This window comes from Scyliorhinus canicula, chromosome 3 (assembly GCF_902713615.1).
Source record: "Scyliorhinus canicula chromosome 3, sScyCan1.1, whole genome shotgun sequence".
NCBI classification, from domain to species: domain Eukaryota; kingdom Metazoa; phylum Chordata; class Chondrichthyes; order Carcharhiniformes; family Scyliorhinidae; genus Scyliorhinus; species Scyliorhinus canicula.
The window spans coordinates 267,068,190-267,086,521 of NC_052148.1; the positions used below are offsets into that span (position 1 = coordinate 267,068,190).

Here is an 18,332-nt window from a genome sequence, read left to right on the forward strand (position 1 = left end):
ATCTGAGGAAGGATGAAAGGAAGTGCAAGCGAAGGTTTACCAGAATTCCTGGGATGGCGGGACTGTCATATGAGGAGAGACAACATCGGTTAGGATTATATTCATTGGAGTTTGGATTGGATTGTCTTTGTTTGTTGTCATGTGTACCGAGGTAGAGTGAAAAGTATTTTTATGCAAGCAGCTCAACAGATCATTAAGTACATGGGAAGAAAAGGAAATACATAATAGGGCAACACAAGGTATACAATGTAACTACATAAGCACCGCATCGGATGAAGCACATAGGGTGTCGTGTTAATTAGATCAGGCCATAAGAGGGTCATTTAGGAGTCTGGTAACAGCGGGAAAGAAGCTGTTTTGAGTCTGTTCGTGCGTGTTTTCAGACTTCTGTATCTCCTGCCCGATGGAAGAAGTTGGAAGAGTGAGTAAGCTGGGTGGGAGGGGTCTTTGATTATGCTGCCCGCTTTCTCCAGGCAGTGGGAGGTGTAAATGGAGTCAATGGATAGGAGGCAGGTTCGTGTTTAGAAGAGTGAAAGGGGGATCTCATAGAAACTTACAAAATTCTAACAGGGTTAGACAGTAAGTAGTCTTACAACACCAGGTGAAAGTCCAACAGGTTTGGTTTGGAATCACTAGCTTTTGGAGCGCAGCTCCTTCCATTCAACTGAGGAAGGAGCTGCACTCCGAAAGCTAATGATGTTGTAAGACTTCTTGCTGTGCTCACCCCAGTCAAATGCCGGCATCTCCACAAAAGGGTTAGACAGGGTACATTCAGGAAGGATGTTCCCGTTGGTGGGGGAGGTCCAGAACTGGGGGGGGGGGGAAGGGGGGGGGGGGGGGTCATTATTTGAGCAGAAGGGGGTAAACCTTTCAGGGTTGAGGTGAGGAGAAATTTCTTCACTCAGAGAGTGGTGAATCTGTGGAAAGTAGTCAAATCGTTGTGTGATTTCAAGAAGGAATTAGGTATAACTCTTGGGGTTAAAGGGATTACAGGAGGGGGGGAAGGCGGAATCGGGGTATTGTACCCGATGATCAGCCGTAATGATACTGAATGGCGGGGCAGGCTGGAGGGTCCGAATGGCCTAATTCTGCCCCTGTATCTATGGTCTGATGGATCCTGCATTTTGCTGACCCTCCCCTGGCAACTCTCACCAAGGATGGGGGAGGGACTGTGCTCAGTGACGTCACGGGACACGCCCCTTCCGCCACTCACATTCATGGACTCCGCTGATTGGCCCGCTCCACCTGCTCCCCCACCAATGGGAGCGCAGCTAGTTGATAGGTTCCCGGAACGGCGTGGCCCGCGGGAAAGTCCTCCATGGTATAGAATTATAGTATAGAAATATATATGTTGCAGAGGGGAATTTGAGGGATGTGCTGACCGCTGCCGCCCCTACCCCCCCCTCCCCCCCCCCCCCCCCCAGCCGCTAACGGTCCCAACGGCCCGGCGTTCCATCCTCCCCTTTGAACCGAACCCGGCTCCCAGTCCCCGGATGAGCTCCTTCAACCTCGACCGCTTCCGTTATGAGAAGAAAGCCGCCGCCGCCGGGGAGAGCGGCCACCGGCGTCAACGGCGCGGCACCCCGCCAGCCCCCGGCCACCGGGAGGAGGAGCCCCCGGCAGGTGAGAGAGTGACCCCCCCCCCCCACCCCTCTCCTCATCACCGCCCACCCCCTCCTCATCACCCCCCCCCCCCATCATCCCCTCCTCATCACCCCCCCTCCTCATCACCCCCCCCTCTTCATCACCCCCCCTCTTCATCACCCCCCCTCTTCATCACCCCCCTCCTCAGTCACCCCCACCTCCTCATCACCCCCTCCTCATCACCCCCCCCTCCTCATCACCCCCCCCTCCTCATCACCCCCCCTCCTCATCCCCCCCCCCTCCTCATCACCCCCCCCTCCTCATCACCCCCCCTCCTCACACCCCCCCCTCCTCATCACCCCCCCCTCCTCATCAACCCCCCCCTCCTCATCACCCCCCCTTCCTCATCACCCCCCCCTCCTCATCCTCCCCCCCTCCTCATCACCCCCCCTCCTCATCACCCCCCCCTCCTCATCACCCCCCCCTCCTCATCACCACCCCCCTCCTCATCACCCCCCCCCCTCCTCATCACCCCCCCTCTCATCAACCCCCCCCCATCCTCATCACCCCCCCCCTCCTCATCACCCCCCTCCTCATCCCCCCCCCCTCCTCATCACCCCCCCCTCCTCATCCCCCCCCCTCCTCATCACCCCCCCCTCCTCATCACCCCCCCCTCCTCATCCACCCCCCCCCTCCTCATCACCCCCCCTTCCTCATCATCATCCCCTCATCATCATCACCCCCCTCTCATCACCCCCCCTCCTCATCACCCCCCCCTCCTCATGCACCCCCTCCCTCCGCATCACCCCCCCCCTCCTCATCACCCCACCCCCCCCCCCCCCCCCTCCTCAGCACCCCCCCCTCCTCAATCAACCGCACCCCCCCCGCATCATCACCCCCCCTCCGCACTCATCACCCCCCCTCCTCATCACCCCCCCCTCCTCATCACCCCCCCTCCTCATCACCCCCCCTCCTCATCACCCCCTCCTCATCACCCCCCTCCTCATCACCCCCCCCTCCTCATCACCCCCCCCCCTCATCACCCCCCCCTCCTCATCACCCCCCCCTCCTCATCACCCCCCCTCCTCATCACCCCCCCCCTCCTCATCACCCCCCCTCCTCATCACCCCCCCTCCCTCATCACCCCCCCTCCTCATCACCCCCCCCCCCTCCTCACACCCCCCCCTCCTCATCACCCCCCCCTCCTCATCACCCCCCCTCCTCATCACCCCCCCTCCTCATCACCCCCCCTCCTCATCACCCCCCCCTCCTCATCCCCCCCTCCTCATCACCCCCCCTCCTCCTCATCACCCCCCCCCCCTCCTCATCCCCCCCCTCCTCATCACCCCCCCCCCTCCCTCATCACCCCCCCTCCTCATCACCCCCCCCCCTCATCACCCCCCCCTCCTCCTCATCACCCCCCCCTCCTCATCACCCCCCCTCCTCATCACCCCCCCCTCCTCATCACCCCCTCCTCATCACCCCCCCCTCCTCATCACCCCCCTCCTCATCACCCCCCCCTCCCTCATCACCCCCCCTCCTCATCACCCCCCCCTCCTCATCACCCCCCCCCTCATCACCCCCCTCCTCATCACCCCCCTCCTCATCACCCCCCCTCTCCTCATCACCCCCCCTCCCTCACACCCCCCCTCTCCTCATCACCCCCCCCTCTCCTCATCACCCCCCCTCTCCTCATCACCCCCCCTCTCCTCATCACCCCCCCCCTCTCCTCATCACCCCCCCCTCCTCATCACCCCCCCTCCCTCATCACCCCCCCTCTCCTCATCACCCCCCCTCTCCTCATCACCCCCCTCTCCTCATCACCCCCCCTCTCCTCATCACCCCCCCTCTCCTCATCACCCCCCCTCTCCTCATCACCCCCCCCTCTCCTCATCACCCCCCCTCTCCTCATCACCCCCCCTCCTCATCACCCCCCCTCTCCTCATCACCCCCCCTCCTCCTCATCACCCCCCTCTCCTCATCACCCCCCCTCTCCTCATCACCCCCCCTCTCCTCATCACCCCCCCCTCCTCATCACCCCCTCTCCTCATAACCCCCCCTCTCCTCTCACCCCCCCCTCTCCTCATCACCCCCCTCTCCTCCCCCCCCCTCTCCTCCTCCCCCCCCCTCTCCTCATCACCCCCCCTCTCCTCATCACCCCCCCTCTCCTCATCACCCCCCCCCTCTCCTCATCACCCCCCCTCTCCTCATCACCCCCCCTCTCCTCATCACCCCCCCCCTCTCCCCTCACCCCCCCTCTCCTCATCACCCCCCCTCTCCTCATCACCCCCCCTCTCCTCATCACCCCCCCTCCCTCCCTCATCACCCCCCTCGCTCCCTCATCACCCCCCTCGCTCCCTCATCACCCCCCTCTCCCATCACCCCCCCCCTCCTCACACCCCCCCTCTCCCCTACACCCCCCCCTCTCCTCATCACCCCCCCTCTCCTCATCACCCCCCCCCCTCTCCTCATCACCCCCCTCTCCTCATCCACCCCCCCTCCCTCATCACCCCCCCTCCCTCATCCCCCCCCTCTCCTCATCACCCCCCCTCCCTCATCACCTCCCCCCCCCCCCCTCTCTCTCATCACCCCCCCCTCTCCTCATCACCCCCCCTCTCCCACTCACCCCCCCCCCTCATCATCCCCCCCCTCCTCATCACCCCCCTCCTCATCACCCCCCCTCCTCATCACCCCCCCTCCTCATCACCCACCCCCCCCTCCTCCTCATCACCCCCCCTCCTCATCACCCCCCCCCCCTCATCACCCCCCCTCCTCATCACCCCCCCCCTCCCATCACCCCCCCTCCTCATCACCCCCCTCCTCATCACCTCACCCCCCCCTCCTCATCACCCCCCCTCCGCATCCCCCCCCTCTCCTCATCACCCCCTCTCCTCATCACCCCCCCCCTCTCCTCACCTCACCCCCCGCCCTCATCACCCCCCTCTCCCATCACCCCCCTCTCTCATCACCCCCCCTCTCCTCATCACCCCCCCTCTCCTCATCACCCCCCCCCTCCTCCTCATCACCCCCCCCTCCCCTCATCACCCCCCCCTCTCCGCTCACCCCCCCCCGCTCCTCATCACCCCCCCCCCCTCATCACCCCCCCCTCCCCATCACCCCCCCCCCTCTCCTCATCACCCCCCCTCTCCTCATCACCCCCACCCCCTCTCCTCATCACCCCCCCCCCCTCATCACCCCCCCCCCTCTCCTCATCACCCCCCCCTCCTCATCACCCCCCCTCTCCTCATCACCCCCCCCTCTCCTCATCCCCCCCCCCCTCCTCACCCCCCCCCCCCTCATCACCCCCCCCCCCTCCTCATCCCCCCCCTCTCCTCATCACCCCCCCCTCCTCATCACCCCCCCCCCTCTCCTCATCACCCCCCCCTCTCCTCATCACCCCCCCTCACCCCCCCCCCTCTCCTCATCACCCCCCCCTCTCCTCATCACCCCCCCCTCTCCTCATCACCCCCCCCCCTCTCCTCATCACCCCCCCCTCTCCTCATCACCCCCCCTCTCCTCATCACCCCCCCTCTCCTCATCACCCCCCTCTCCTCATCACCCCCCCCCTCTCCTCATCCATTCCCCCCACCCATTCCCCATTTACCCCCCCCCCCCCCCGCCACCTCCCTTCCCCCCATCCCCCTCTTCCCCTCCCCACCCCTGGTCACCCCTCTCTTTCTCCCCCCCCCCCCCCCTCCCCAGCCACCCCATTCTCCTCTTCTCTCTCTCTCTCTCTCTCTCTCCTCTCTCTCTCTCTCTCTCTCTTCCCCCCCCCCCCCCCCCCCCCCCCCCCCAACAGGCCATCCCATCTCTCTTCCCCCTTCCTTGGGTGAAGGGAAACTGCGAATGGGACGGGAACAGGGGTTGTGGCAGTTTTAGATGGTGTCATGGGCCTGATTCAGGGCATAATCACGGATGGTAGAATTGGAAGGGGAGGATGGCGGACAGTAGAGGGAACTGGAGGTGTAAGCCTCCGCTAAGGTTCGTAACATGGAATGTACAGGGATTGAATGGGCTGGTGAAGAGGCCTTGGTTCTTCGTGCACTTGAGCTTGAAGGCGGGGGTGGTCTTTCTGCAGAAGATGCACCATATGAAGGATCACCAAATTGGGATGGCATGAGTTTTGTGAAGGGGTTGCTGGGAACAATTCTGGGCCTGGACAAGCATCAGTTGACTATGGGGAGTGATTTTGACGCGTGCTAGAACCGAGGGTGGATAGCCCTAAGTCAAAGGGAAGGTTGAGGATGGCGAAGAAGCTGTGAGTGTTTATGGAAAGAGTGGGAATGGTGGATCCGTCGAGGTTCAGGAACCCAGGGGAGAGGGAGTACTCCTCGCTTGTTTACAAGGTATTCTCCAGAATTGACTTTTTCATAGTGGGCTGAGCGGCGTTGGTGGGGACGGAGTAGATTTCATGCGGGAATCGTGATCTCAGACCATGCTCCGCACTGGCTGGAGGTCGGACGTGGCTCGAGGCAGGAGCAGAGTCGTGATCGAGGTTAGATTCAGGGCTTTTGGAAGACTGGTTCTGTGCGTCTGATCACCAACCACACCATGTGGAGTTGAATCAGAATGTGGAGATATCAGCGGCCATGGTTTGGGAGGTGGTGGTTCGGGGCAGGGGGTGGGAAGAGAGAGGTTATCTCGTTCAAGGGGCACCAAGACAGGAGGAGGAGGGAGGAGTATGGATGGTTGTTGGACGAGATAATCGAGGTGGATGAGAAATATTCGAGTGCTCCTACCAAGGAGGGGTTAGCGGATAGGAGGAGGTTACAGGGGTAATTAGACAGGCTGACGACGGGGAAGGCAGTGGGGCAGCTACAAAGGGTGTTGGGGGGGGGGTGCATTATGAATATGGAGAGACAGCGAGCCTTCAGCCAAGGAGACAAACCATGTCTAGGGAAATTCTGAGGGCACGGGGTGGGAGAGGTTGTAAGTGTTGGATTCGGGGAAGATTAACGAGGCGTTCAGGGAGTATTATGAGTCGTTATATAAGGCGGATCTGGCTGGTGAGGAAGGGGATATGGGGTGGTTTTTGGATGAGCTGGAATTCCCAAGGCTGGATCAGGAAAGGAGCTGGAGGAGCCGCTAGGGCTAAGAGAGGTGATGGATGGTATAAAAAGATTAAGACTGGGAAGGCCCCGGTACCGGATGGTTAGCTGGCAGAGTTCTAATAAGAAATTTGCAACGGGGGTGGCACCACGTTTACTGGGGATATTTCGTGAGGCACAGGAGAAGGAGGAGCTCCTGGAGGCACTGACCCAGGTGTCAATCACATTAATCCCGAAGAAGGGGAAGGACCCGTTGGAGTGTGGGTCATACAGGCCCATATCGCTGTTGAACACTGATGTGAAAGTGTTGGTTAGGTTAGTGGTGGGGAGGATGGAAGGATGCATTCTGGGGGTGGTTGCAGAGGACCAAATGGGTTTTGTGAAGGGCAGGCAACTATCCATTAACTTCAGGAGGTTATTAAATGTGACCATGACCTTGCTAAAGGGATGCGTACGGAGGTAGTGGTCTCTATGAATGCAGAGAAGGCTTTCGACCACCTGGAGTGGCAGTACCTATTTGAGATTTTGGGAAGGTTTGGGCTGAAGTTGTGGCCTGGGTGCGTCAGTAAGTGGCCCCGGTGGCGAGTGTACAGACAAAACGAGATGAGTTCAGAGTTTTGAGTCGCTCATGGGAACGAGGCAGGGGTGTCTGCTGTCGCCGCTGCTATTCGCGCGGGCGATAGAGCCCTTGGTGATGGCTCTTAGGGGGTCAGTAGAATGGCAGGGGGTCAGTAGAATGGCAGGGGATTGTAAGGGGGAGTAGGGAATACCGGATGTCACTGAACGCAGATGACCTGCTGCTGTTTGTTCAGACCCTTTGGAGAGCATGGGGGAGAATTATGGGCATATTGGAGAGGTTCAGGACTTTCTCGGGCTATAAATTGCATGTTGGAAAGAGTGAGCTGTTCTGGAGAATGCGGCAGATCGGGTTGCCAGGGACAGGTTTAGGTATTTGGGGGTTCAGGTGACAGGGGGAGTGTGCGACGATGCACAAATGGAACCTGGCAAAATTGGTGGAGGAGGTTGGGGAGGACTTCAGGAGATGGGATACGTTACACCTGTCATTGGCGGGGGTGTGTCCAGGTGGTGAAATTTGTCTGCCAATGTTACTATTTGTATTCCAAACCCTCCCAATCTTCATTCCGAAGGCTTTTTTCGGGATACTAGATGCAGAGATTTTGGGGTTTATATGGGTGGGGAAGGTTCCTAGGGTGAAGAGGACCCTGCTACAGAGGTAGAAAGGGGGATTGGCGTTCCCAAATCTGCGGCACTACCAGGCAGCGAGTGCAGAGAAGTTATGGTGGAGAGCGGTAGGTGGTCCAGCCTGAGGGCCATGGTGTAAGTGACGCTGGTGCAAGTCGGTACACAGTGAGCCTGGTGGTACAGTCCACGATTAGGGTGTGGAACCAGTTGAGGATGAAGGGGATGTTGGTGCTATCACCACCGTGTGGGAACCATGGGTTTAAGCTGGGGGAGACAGATGGCATGTATAGGCTGGTGAGGGCAGAATTTCTATCTGGAGGAGAGGTTTGCAAGTCTGGAAGAGTGCGGGAGTGTGTGGAGCTGCCGAAGTTCAGGTATATGCAGTTGAGGGACTTTGCGCAGAAGGAATGGAGAGGGTTGCCCAAACTGCTGGAGTATATCCTGTTGGAGTGGTTGCTGCTCCTGGATGTGGAAGGGGAGGGTAGGATTGGGGATGCACAAAGGTGGTGGGGGAGCAGATGATGAGGATGAAGAAGAAACGGGAGGAGGAACTGAGTGGCATGTGGAGATTCAATTTAAGGTGGTGCAGATGACTTGGGCAAGGATGAATGGGTTCTTCCAGGGGGTGGCGGGCAAGTGTGAGAAGTGTGGGTGATGCCAGCAAATCGCGCAGATATGTTCTGGGGCTGAGAGAAGTTGTATAGATACTGGGAGGGGGTGTTTGGGACATTATCAAAGATTGTGGGGGTAGAGGTGTTTGGTGATGATTTTTGGTGTGTCGGAAATGCTGGAACTGATGGAGAGGAGGAAGGCCGATGTCGTGACCTTCGCCTCTCCTGTTGCCCGGCGAAGGGTTCTGTTGAAATGGACGTCGACAAGGCCACCTGTAGAGGCGTCCTGGCTGGGGAATCTGTATCACTTTTCCGGCTGAAAAAGTTCAAGTTCAAATTGAGGGGAACCAATGATTTGATTTATTATTGTCACGTGTATTAGTATACAGTGAAAGTGTATTGTTTCTTGCATGCTGTACAAACAATGCATACCGTACATAGGGAAGGAAGGAGAGACTGCAGGATATAATGTTACAGTTATTGCAAGGTGTAGAGAAAAAATCAACTTAATACGAGATAGGTCCATTCAAAATTCTGATGGCAGTAGGGAAGAAGCTGTTCTTGAGTCAGTTGGTACGTGACCTCAACTTTGGTATCTTTTTCCTGATGGAAGAAGGTGGGAGAGTATGCCTGGGGTGCGTGGGGTCCGTAATTGTGCTGGCTGCCTTTGCGAGGCAGCGGGAGTTGTGGACAGTCCATAGATGGGGCGCTGGTTTGTGTGATGGATTGAGCTACATTCACGAGGGCTTTGAGATATGGTGGGGACTGTTCAAGACCGGGTCTGAGGAATTCTTTGTGGGTGGGGTGGGGGGGGGGGGGGGGTGAATGAAAAGGGGGAAAAACTTGCACACACTGTGAGGTGTGAAGAATGTGTTCTGATTATTTATGGATACATTTGGAATAAAATACATTTTAAAAAATCGTAAGACATAGGAGCAGAATTAAGCCATTCGGCCCATAGAGTCTGCTCCGCCATTCAATCATGGCTCATATGTTTCTCGTCCCTATTCTCCTGCCTTTTCCCAATATCCTTGATCCCCTTATTAATCTATTTCTGTCTTAAAGACACAGTGACTTGCCCTCCACAGCCTTCTGCGGCAATGAGTACCACAGATTCTCCACTCTCTAGCTGAAGAAATTCCTCCTCATCTCTGAGTTAAAAGATCATCCCTTCAGCCTGAGGCAGTGCCCTCGGTTTCTAGTTTCTTCTACTAGTGGGAACATCCACGTTCACTCTATCTGGGACTCTCAGTATTCTGTAAGTTTCAGTGAGGTATTTCTCCCCCCCCCCCCCCCCCCCCCCACTCCCCAATGCTTGATGTAACATCCTGTCATTTATATTCGTTACCTTTATTTATAAAACCAGGATTCCAAAATGATTATTAACTTTTTTAAGCCTTTTGTGCCGCTGCCAAAAGATTTGTGCGCAAACTCCTCCAGGTCTGTCTGTTCATACAATTTTAAAGAGAATGCATGATTTATCTTATTGTTTCTCCTTATTCTTCCTACTAAAGTGTATCCCTCACACTTTTCTGTGTGGCAGGATGGTGTGATTAAATTGGTGTTTGACTCTAGTAAACAAACGTCAAGGAGTAGTGTGGGCAGCACGGTAGCACAACTGGATAGCACTGTGGCTTCACAGCGCCAGGGTCCCAAGTTCGATTCCCTGCTGGGTCACTGTCTGTATGGAGTTTGCACGTTCTACCCGTGTCTGCGTGGGTTTCCTCCGGGTGCTCCGGTTTCCCCCCACAGTCCAAAGACGTGCAGGTTAGGTGGATTGGCCATGATAAATTGCCTCCTTCTGCACTGTATGCTCTGTCCTAATGGTGATTTGCTTTCACCTGTTTGCTTTTACCAAAGACCAATTTAAATCCCATGGTCTTCAGCTCATGGTCTTCAGCTCAAGAGTATAGCTACAATCTGCTGCCATTAAGGGGAGGATGCAAAAGAAGCTCCGTTTTGGTTGCCAGCAAGGATGAGGGAAGAGCTGCAATTACATAGCTGGCACAAAAAAAAACATAAACTGAAAGATCAGTTATAATAATTTAAAACTAGTGAATTTGAATTGTTGATTATTCTGTTTTTCATACACAAAAGGCTACATTGAATGATCAAGAGTACTTCACAAAAGGTGATGAATGTTTGGACTGCCCAGGAAAGCAAATCAAGACTAATAATTTAGAATTTACCGTGCAGTAGGAGGTCCTTAGCCCATTGAGTCTGCAGCGACCCAGAAAGAGCACCCTACTTAAGCTCACACCTTCACCCTAGCCCAATAACCCCACCTAACCTTTTTTGGACACCAAGGGCAATTTAGCATGGCCAATCCACCTAATCTTTAGACCCGAGAGGAAACCGGAGTACCTGGAAGAAACCCGCGCAGACGCGGAGAAAGTGCAAACTCCACACACAGTCAACCGAGGCCATTGCTAACCACTGTGCCAACTATTGAACTGTATCTAAATCTAGACAAGAGTGAGTATTTTGTGGTGTCTCAGCTGCAGGTGGCGGGGGGGGAGGGGCTGCCATTCACTTTAGATATCTGGGGGTGCAGGTTGCCTGGGTGTGGCGGGGGGGGGGGGGGGGGGGGGGGGGCTCCGCAGGTACAACATTTCTAGTTTGGTGGGGAGAGTGAAAGCTGATCTGGCAAGGTGGGATGGTCTTCCCTCTGTCACTGATGGGTCGGGTACAGGCGGTTAAAATGAACGTGTTGCCGCGATTTCTGTTTATTTTCCAATGCCTGCCGATTTTCCTAACAAAGGCATTTTTCAGAGAGATTGAAGGACTGATTACCTTGTTCATATGGGGAGGGAAGGTGGCCAGAGTTAGAAAGGTGCTGCTAGCGAGGGGAAGGCAGGCAGGGGGTTTGTGTCTTCCGAACCTGATGTATTATTACTGGGGAGAGAATGTGGAGAAGGTGCGGAACTGGGTCAGAGGGGTTGATTCCCAGTGGGTCAGAAAGGAGGAGAGTTTGTGCAGGGGGTCGGGATTGACTGCACTAGCAACAGCTCCGCTCCCAATGGCCCTGGTGAAATACTCAGGAGTCCAGTAATAATAACTTCATTGAGAATTTGCCAACACTTTGGGTTGGGGGCAGGGTCACGAAAAATGCCGATTTTGGGGGAACCACAGATTTGAGCCATGGAGGTGGGATGGAAATTTTCGGAAATGGAAGGAGAAGGGGATTAAGACACCAAAAGATCTGTTTCTTGGGGGTTGGTTTGCAGGATTGAAGGAGCTGAAAGTGAAATATGAGCTGAAGCAGGGGGAAATGGTTAGATACATATAGGTTCGAGCTTTTGCCAGAAAGGAGATATAGCTTCCCGGTGGAGCTGGCCTCCACATTGCTGGAAGAGGTGCTGATGACAGGGGGCTGGAGAAGGGGGTAGTCGGCGGTTTACGGAGCTAATTTGGAAGTGGAGAAGGCACCACTGGAAGGGGTCAAAGCAAAGTGGGAGAGGTTAGAGAGGAGGGGTTCTGGTGTGAGGTGCACCGAGAGTGAACACCTCCACCTTGTGCGTGAGGTTGGGGCTCATACAGCTGAAGGTGGTATATAGAGCACACCTCACGCGGGCAAGGATGAGCCGATTCTTTGAAGGCGTAGAAGATGTGTGTGAATGTTGTCGGGGGGGGGGGGTTGCAAATCACATTCATATGTTTTGGTCCTGTCCAAAGCTGGAGGATTACAGGAAGGAGGTTTTTAGGGTAATCTCTAAAGTGGTGTAATCTCTAAAACTGGACCCGAGCCCTCGGGAGGCCATATTCGGGGTGTTGGCCCAGCCGGGGTTGGAAACGGGTGCGGAGGCGGATGTTGTAGCCTTCGCCTCGTTGATTGCACGAAGGCGGATCCTGATGGGATGGAGAGCAACCTCTCCTCCCTGTGCCCTGGCTTGGAATTCTTGACTCTTGAGGAGGTTAAGTTTGAACTGAGGGGAAGGATGGAGGGGTTCTACAATTCATGGGCATTATTCATTATGCACTTTCAAGAACTGGATAACACCGAACATTAGTTTGGGGGGGGGGTGGTGGTTGGGAGGGTTTGGGGGGTGGTGGTTGGGAGTGGGGGGGGAGGAACTATGCGTTAATTGTGACTGTGGGTGATTCCTGATTCCTTTTTGTCATTTGTTTATGTGAACATGCGGGCTAATGTTTGGGGGGAGTATGGGATCGTTGTTGTTGATATGGGGAATGACATATTCGTTACTGATTATTGTTTATTGTTGGTGGGTGTAAATTTGGGAGAAAATGTGAAAAAGGAGAATAAAAATATAAAAAAAAAAATTTGAACTGTATTCTGTGGACTTTGTGAAGTTCTTCAGTCCTGTACTTCTCAATGTATTATTTGTATAGTTCTTTATCAAATTGCTATGGATGTTCTAACTTTGAAGAGCTATAAATTATAATCAATGTTTTTATAAGGCAGTGCATACTGCATTCGCGTATTACCCTGCTAATTATTTCATTTAAAAATCATGTTTATAAAAACACTTTGCAAGACGCATATTTATTTATTTTTATAAATTTGGAATATCCAATTATTTCTTTTTCTAATTAAGGGACAATTTAGCATGGCCAATCCACCTAACCTGCACATCTTTGGGTTGTGGGGGTGAAACCCACGCAAACATGGGGAGAATATGCAAACTCCACACGGACAGTGCCCCAGGGCTGGGATTCGAACCTGGGTCCTCAGCACCGCAGTCCCAGTGCTAACCACTGCGCCACATGCTGCCCCAAGACGTGTATTTATGAAGACATCCTGTCTATTTGTTTAATATCATAAGTAAACCACTGTTACAAATTTACTGCTTAAAATCTCCTAATTAATTTTGATCTGACAATTAGAATTTAGTAAATTTTGTTTACTCAACGTTTTCTTCTTATGTTGGGGTTGGGACGATGGTGCCAATGGGGAAGCACAGGGAACTAAAATTGAGTTCCTCCATTTCCTAATTTGTTATATTTGCATTCGTGGGTGGGAATAGAAGGAGAATATCCTCAAATAATGTAACTTTTATATAAGTCTAATCTTGTAAAGTCTTTACATCCTCTTGTAAAGGATAAATAAATGGGTTTATAAACCTGATCAGACAAATAGGAAAATAACCATATTTTGTATGCCACCAGCTAAATTGTGGTTGGGATAATTTAACTTTACGTGCACCTCTGGACATTGCGGGTTAAATTACACTTCCACACTCCAATAAATGCATTGATTATCATGTATTATTGGCACTGCTAAGTTATTCATCATATTTGTTGTTTTACCAAACCAAAGTATTTTAACAAGTAATCAAGTAGCGATTATTTTTCAAAATAGCTCTGATGCACCAAATAGAATAGAGAGCGCCAGAAGGCCGAGCAAACAAAGGTAGCAAACCTTTAATAATAAAGTTCAACTGCTTAACTGAAATTTATGAATGAATGTTACTATTGGACCAAAAATAGAGATAATAGGAAAAGGGTATGACAGTGAATATGTGGATCATCTTAAAATTCTAAGATAGTAATTGGCTTGACAAAGGATATACATATTGATCCTAAAATGATTGAATTTGTGATGGACTCTGTTTACACGGTATAGCCATCTCCCTTGCCACTGAGAATAGTTAACCACGAAAACAAAATACAATTTGATATCTACCATTTTAATGAAACAGTGCATTGATTGATTCACAAATCTTCACACACTGACTTTCATTACAATTTTTAAAAACATTGTTTCCCTTTCAATGTTTTAGTGACCATTGTACCAGAGACACCAGAAGGAAAGCAGTCCAACCTTTTATCATATTTTAGCAAAGAAGAAAAAGGAGTCCTTTTTCTTGATTCTGAATCTGAAAATGAAGAACCGTGCAAGAACAGTTTATCATGTCCAGCAGTGAATGGAAGGCCAAAGGACCTTCAAAAACTGTAAGTATTATTTCATACACTGTGCCTAATCACTGATTTTCATGTGTGCCCCATTTACCTCGAATTTGTAGCAGTGGTTCATGCTTGTTGACAATTTGCAGTAAAGTTACTAGATGTTTTTTTTTGGCCAAATGATCTATTTTGAGCAATTTGACCCCTTGCTGCAGTTTGTTACGAGAGTATTGACTGCTGTCAGGTACTTCATTTTCTTATATACTTATTTGAGCCTTGACTGAAATGTTTCCTCAACTATAGAAATAAATCACCCCATGTTCCAAAAAAATTAGAGGGACCATTGATTGACTATTACCAAGTCCAGAGAAAGGGTTGGGCATCATATCAGGCCAATCTGTGCCTGTTTTCGACATGTGCGTTTCCTAAAAGGGAACCGTGGGTGTTTTCTCTCCTTGTAATAGACCAGGGATTGGCAATTGAATCTTAAACTTTGTGGTTTGTATGGTTTGTTTACTGCCTGTTAAGCTTATTTAGTTACCACAGAGTTGTTGGTACTGTGCCTATTGATTATTTTTTAGCTAGCTGGCTTTCAAGCTACCTCCTTGGCTCATCCTTTCATTATTGTTTGCATGATATCTAGTTAATTTTATACATAGAGCTTTTTATTTTTGTAAATATTAAGTGTTCTAGTTTTGGGAAGGCTTACCTGTTCACTCATCCAATCCAAGCATTTCCAAAGTGTAAGTGAAATTAAAGAATGAAGAAGAGAAATCAAGGGCAAATTGAAGGGCCAAAGTGGGGGAGAGCAAAGTCAATGAAAACTTGGACTATATAGATGTAGATTGTTATTGTAAAGTCACAGTGCCCTCATAGCCTTTGCTGTGCCAATATTGGACAAATAATCAGCAATCTGCAGGGCAATAAAATTTGGGCTAAAGAGTGAGGAAGTCTGAGGAAACAGCATATAGTGCAAGATGTCCTGTTCCAGTAGAATATTTCTGGTACCTACACACAAACATGATGTAAAACTCAGAAATCAGTGTGAAATGATATGAATGAATGAGGTCCCCACTCCTCTTGCGATAGGAAAGAAAGACTTGGAATTATAAAATGATAGAGCAGGAGCCATGCCTGCTCTTTGAATGTGCAACTAAACTGCTCTTTCCCCAGAGATCTGTAATTCCTTTCTCAAGGATTTATTCAATTCCCTTTTGAACGTTACTGCGGGTTAAAAGTCCCTTATCCGAAATGCTTGGGGCCCCAAGTGTGTTTCAGATTTCAGAATATTGTGGAACATAGTGCGCATGTGTGGCACGTGTTGGGAAGAGCGCATGTGTGGTGCGCGTTAGGAACTCTACTCTTGCGGCGCGCTCAAGTGCGAATTTTGGGATTTCAAATTGCTCAACCTGTATTGAGTCGGCTTCCACTTCCCTTTCAGGCCTGCATTTCTGATCATAACTTACTGATGAAAAACAATTTCATCACACCGCCTCTTTCTTTTGGAAGGACTCCCATTTTGGAAGCTGAGCATTTCCCGTCATGTTTGGTGTTCATTTCAATTTAGTATATCTGCACTTTAATGTAAGCTGCACCTTTATGCATTTCCGTTGACAGATTGGACAAAGTATTATTGATTCATGGGCACTAATGCAATTTTATCTGATTGATCGTATGCTGCAAGATTCATGACATTTTAAACTGAAATCCTATTTGAGGAGTATTGCTGAAAAAGTGTCGCTTTTTGTTGAAGATTTTCAACTTGCACTCATCAGGACAATTCATAAGAAAATCAGTGTAATGGAAAACGGCAAAGTTGATTAGTTGACGAGCAGACTGTGATAGAGAGTTGCCATAGAGAATGCACCAGTTGGTGACTAACGGTTAACTGCCAAGCATTGTTTATTTGAAATTTAAATCAGTCACCTTGACACCGCAGGGCATTGCCCTGAGAAAAGAACTAGCAAATGGCAGTCATTTAATTTGTTTAGCAGAAACAGGTGCAACATGTGTACATGTTCTGTCTGTCTGCAAAGAACAGGGTCTTGTAAGCTTCTATTGCACGCAAATCTGCCACACTTCAAGCCCAACTGACCATCTTACATTGCCATCTTAGCATACTGAGGATTACTTAGCAAATGTTGTCAGAGTGACAAATCGTATCTAATATTGGACACTTGTGTTTTGGGTTTTGCAAGCACGGGCTGGTTGGATACGGTCTGTAACTTGCCTGTTGCAAAAAGTGGAAGGGACATGCTGTTTGATGCGATCTGCCAGTCTTTGGTACGTAGGGCCAATGTCATACTGATAGACCATGTTACTCATTGTGTGATGAGCAGAGCGTCTCTTTGGATTGACGGCAGCATCCTGTTAGTGGCAAATACCACTCTTATTGCTACTGCATAGTATCAGCGTGAAACCGCTGGCTTTGTCTGTTGGTCCAATTCTTGAGATACCTTGTCCTGCTAACTTGAGGTAGACTGGACACTTTTCCGTTCCACTGAAACTGATGGCCTTCGCCCCGTTCATGTGCTTGCATGATCTACAGTGCAAAAATGATCTTATCTCTTATCCCACAGGATGCCGTTGGTGCATCTTATTTCAGCATCAAGCTTGCATGGTGAGCAAATGGCTTGGGCCCTATTCACAAGGTTGCCAATCGACCGTGGCAACCTCGTAAATAGGGCCCCAAGTCATTTGCTCACAGTGTGCTATATTACCAAATCATTAATAGAATTCCTACTATTGGAATGTGTGTTTAGTCTTTGCTTAATGAGGTGCTTTGCAGGAATAATTATGAAGCAAAATAATTATTGATTTATGGTGGGTTATGGCTTAATTGCAGTACCCTTTTGTAACTTCTGAGCATTCTCCATTAATGCTTCCTGTTATCACCATGTGGTGCCCTGTTTCTTAATGCAACTGAGTATTTTGCATGTTGTACAGTCCTCTGACAAACTGCTAAAAGTTAACCTAAGCGAGGAAAATATGAAGTATTTTGTACTCTGGTATTATGACAAGCATCTCTGATTGGGTCGAAATTCTTGGGGGCCAAGCTCTTTCATCTTCATGACCTGATTCTAAAATCAGGATAATTATTTGATAAAATCTCCTCTCTGATCAAGATTTTTTAAGTGAAATTTAATTTGAATCTTTAGCAACCATGTGATTCTGAAAAATTAATTGTTTTATTTGAGAAGATGCTTGCCCATCCCTGTTGATTCTGCAACATTGTCTAATACAAAATAAATATTAATTAAAAGAATTTGAAAGCAGCAACTCCAGTTTCTCTGGTTAACTATCTTTCACAGAACTCTGGCTATATATGCACTAATCCTAATGTTTTCAGAGCAGTTTTGCAAAAATGCTTATTGTATGCATTTTTTTTTTGTGTATAATTTTCAATTTGTTCCCAAATAAAATTCCCATCAAGTTTCTGCTCTTTTCTAAAATCTTCAACGACTACTTCTGGTGGTGGCAGTGAAGTGAGCGGTCGCACATAAGGTGGCTCCTGCTCGGGGATTTGGTTTTTAGCCCTTGTTGCCCGTTTGGCTGTTCAGATGGAAAAGTGGTGTAGTTGGAAAGTTTGGAGCCCTCCTCCGGTGTGGGTTGTCTGGAGGCTACGATACAAGGAATTTGTCTAGTAAGGGGTCCTTGTCTGACTCAGAAGGCCCTCATGTCACAGGAGCGGAGGTAACGGCGGCCTTCTCTGCGTTGTCATTGTCCTCTCAGTGGACAACTGAGAGGGTGGAGGAATTTCTGGTGAGGAGTTTAGAAGTGGAGGCAGGCGGTCACGGATGATCTGGCAAAGGTGACTGAGCCCATTCAGGCAGGTCTGGACAGGATGGAATAATGATTGGAAGTATAGGGCTTGACGATCCAGAAGTGGAAGAGGTGGTCATGGATCATGATGATTGGATCACCACCTTAGAGGCGAGGCGGGGCAGCAGAAGATGATGTTGGCGGAGGTAGGGGCAGCACGAGATGTTGGTGGTGGGTGTGAGCAGAAGATGTTGCTGGA

At 51.0% G+C, this 18,332-nt stretch overlaps 1 protein-coding gene across 3 annotated transcripts in view; it reads left to right on the plus strand.

Annotated features, from left to right (window-relative positions):
- Positions 1 to 1,270: 1,270 nt before the first annotated feature.
- The window catches only part of LOC119963513 (SWI/SNF-related matrix-associated actin-dependent regulator of chromatin subfamily A containing DEAD/H box 1-like), a 138,499-nt gene continuing 121,437 nt past the window's right edge, over positions 1,271 to 18,332 (plus strand). The window contains exons 1-2 of one of the 3 annotated variants that reach the window (XM_038792755.1): positions 1,271 to 1,321; positions 14,188 to 14,359. Coding sequence is in view for 1 of the 3 variants with exons in the window: in XM_038792754.1 (XP_038648682.1) it covers positions 1,494 to 1,623; positions 14,188 to 14,359 (302 nt within the window). In the remaining 2 variants the exon portion in view is untranslated. Of the gene's footprint in view, positions 1,322 to 1,422; positions 1,624 to 9,685; positions 9,705 to 14,187; positions 14,360 to 18,332 lie in introns of those variants that run through there. The other 2 variants (XM_038792754.1, XM_038792756.1) reach the window with 2 other exon arrangements.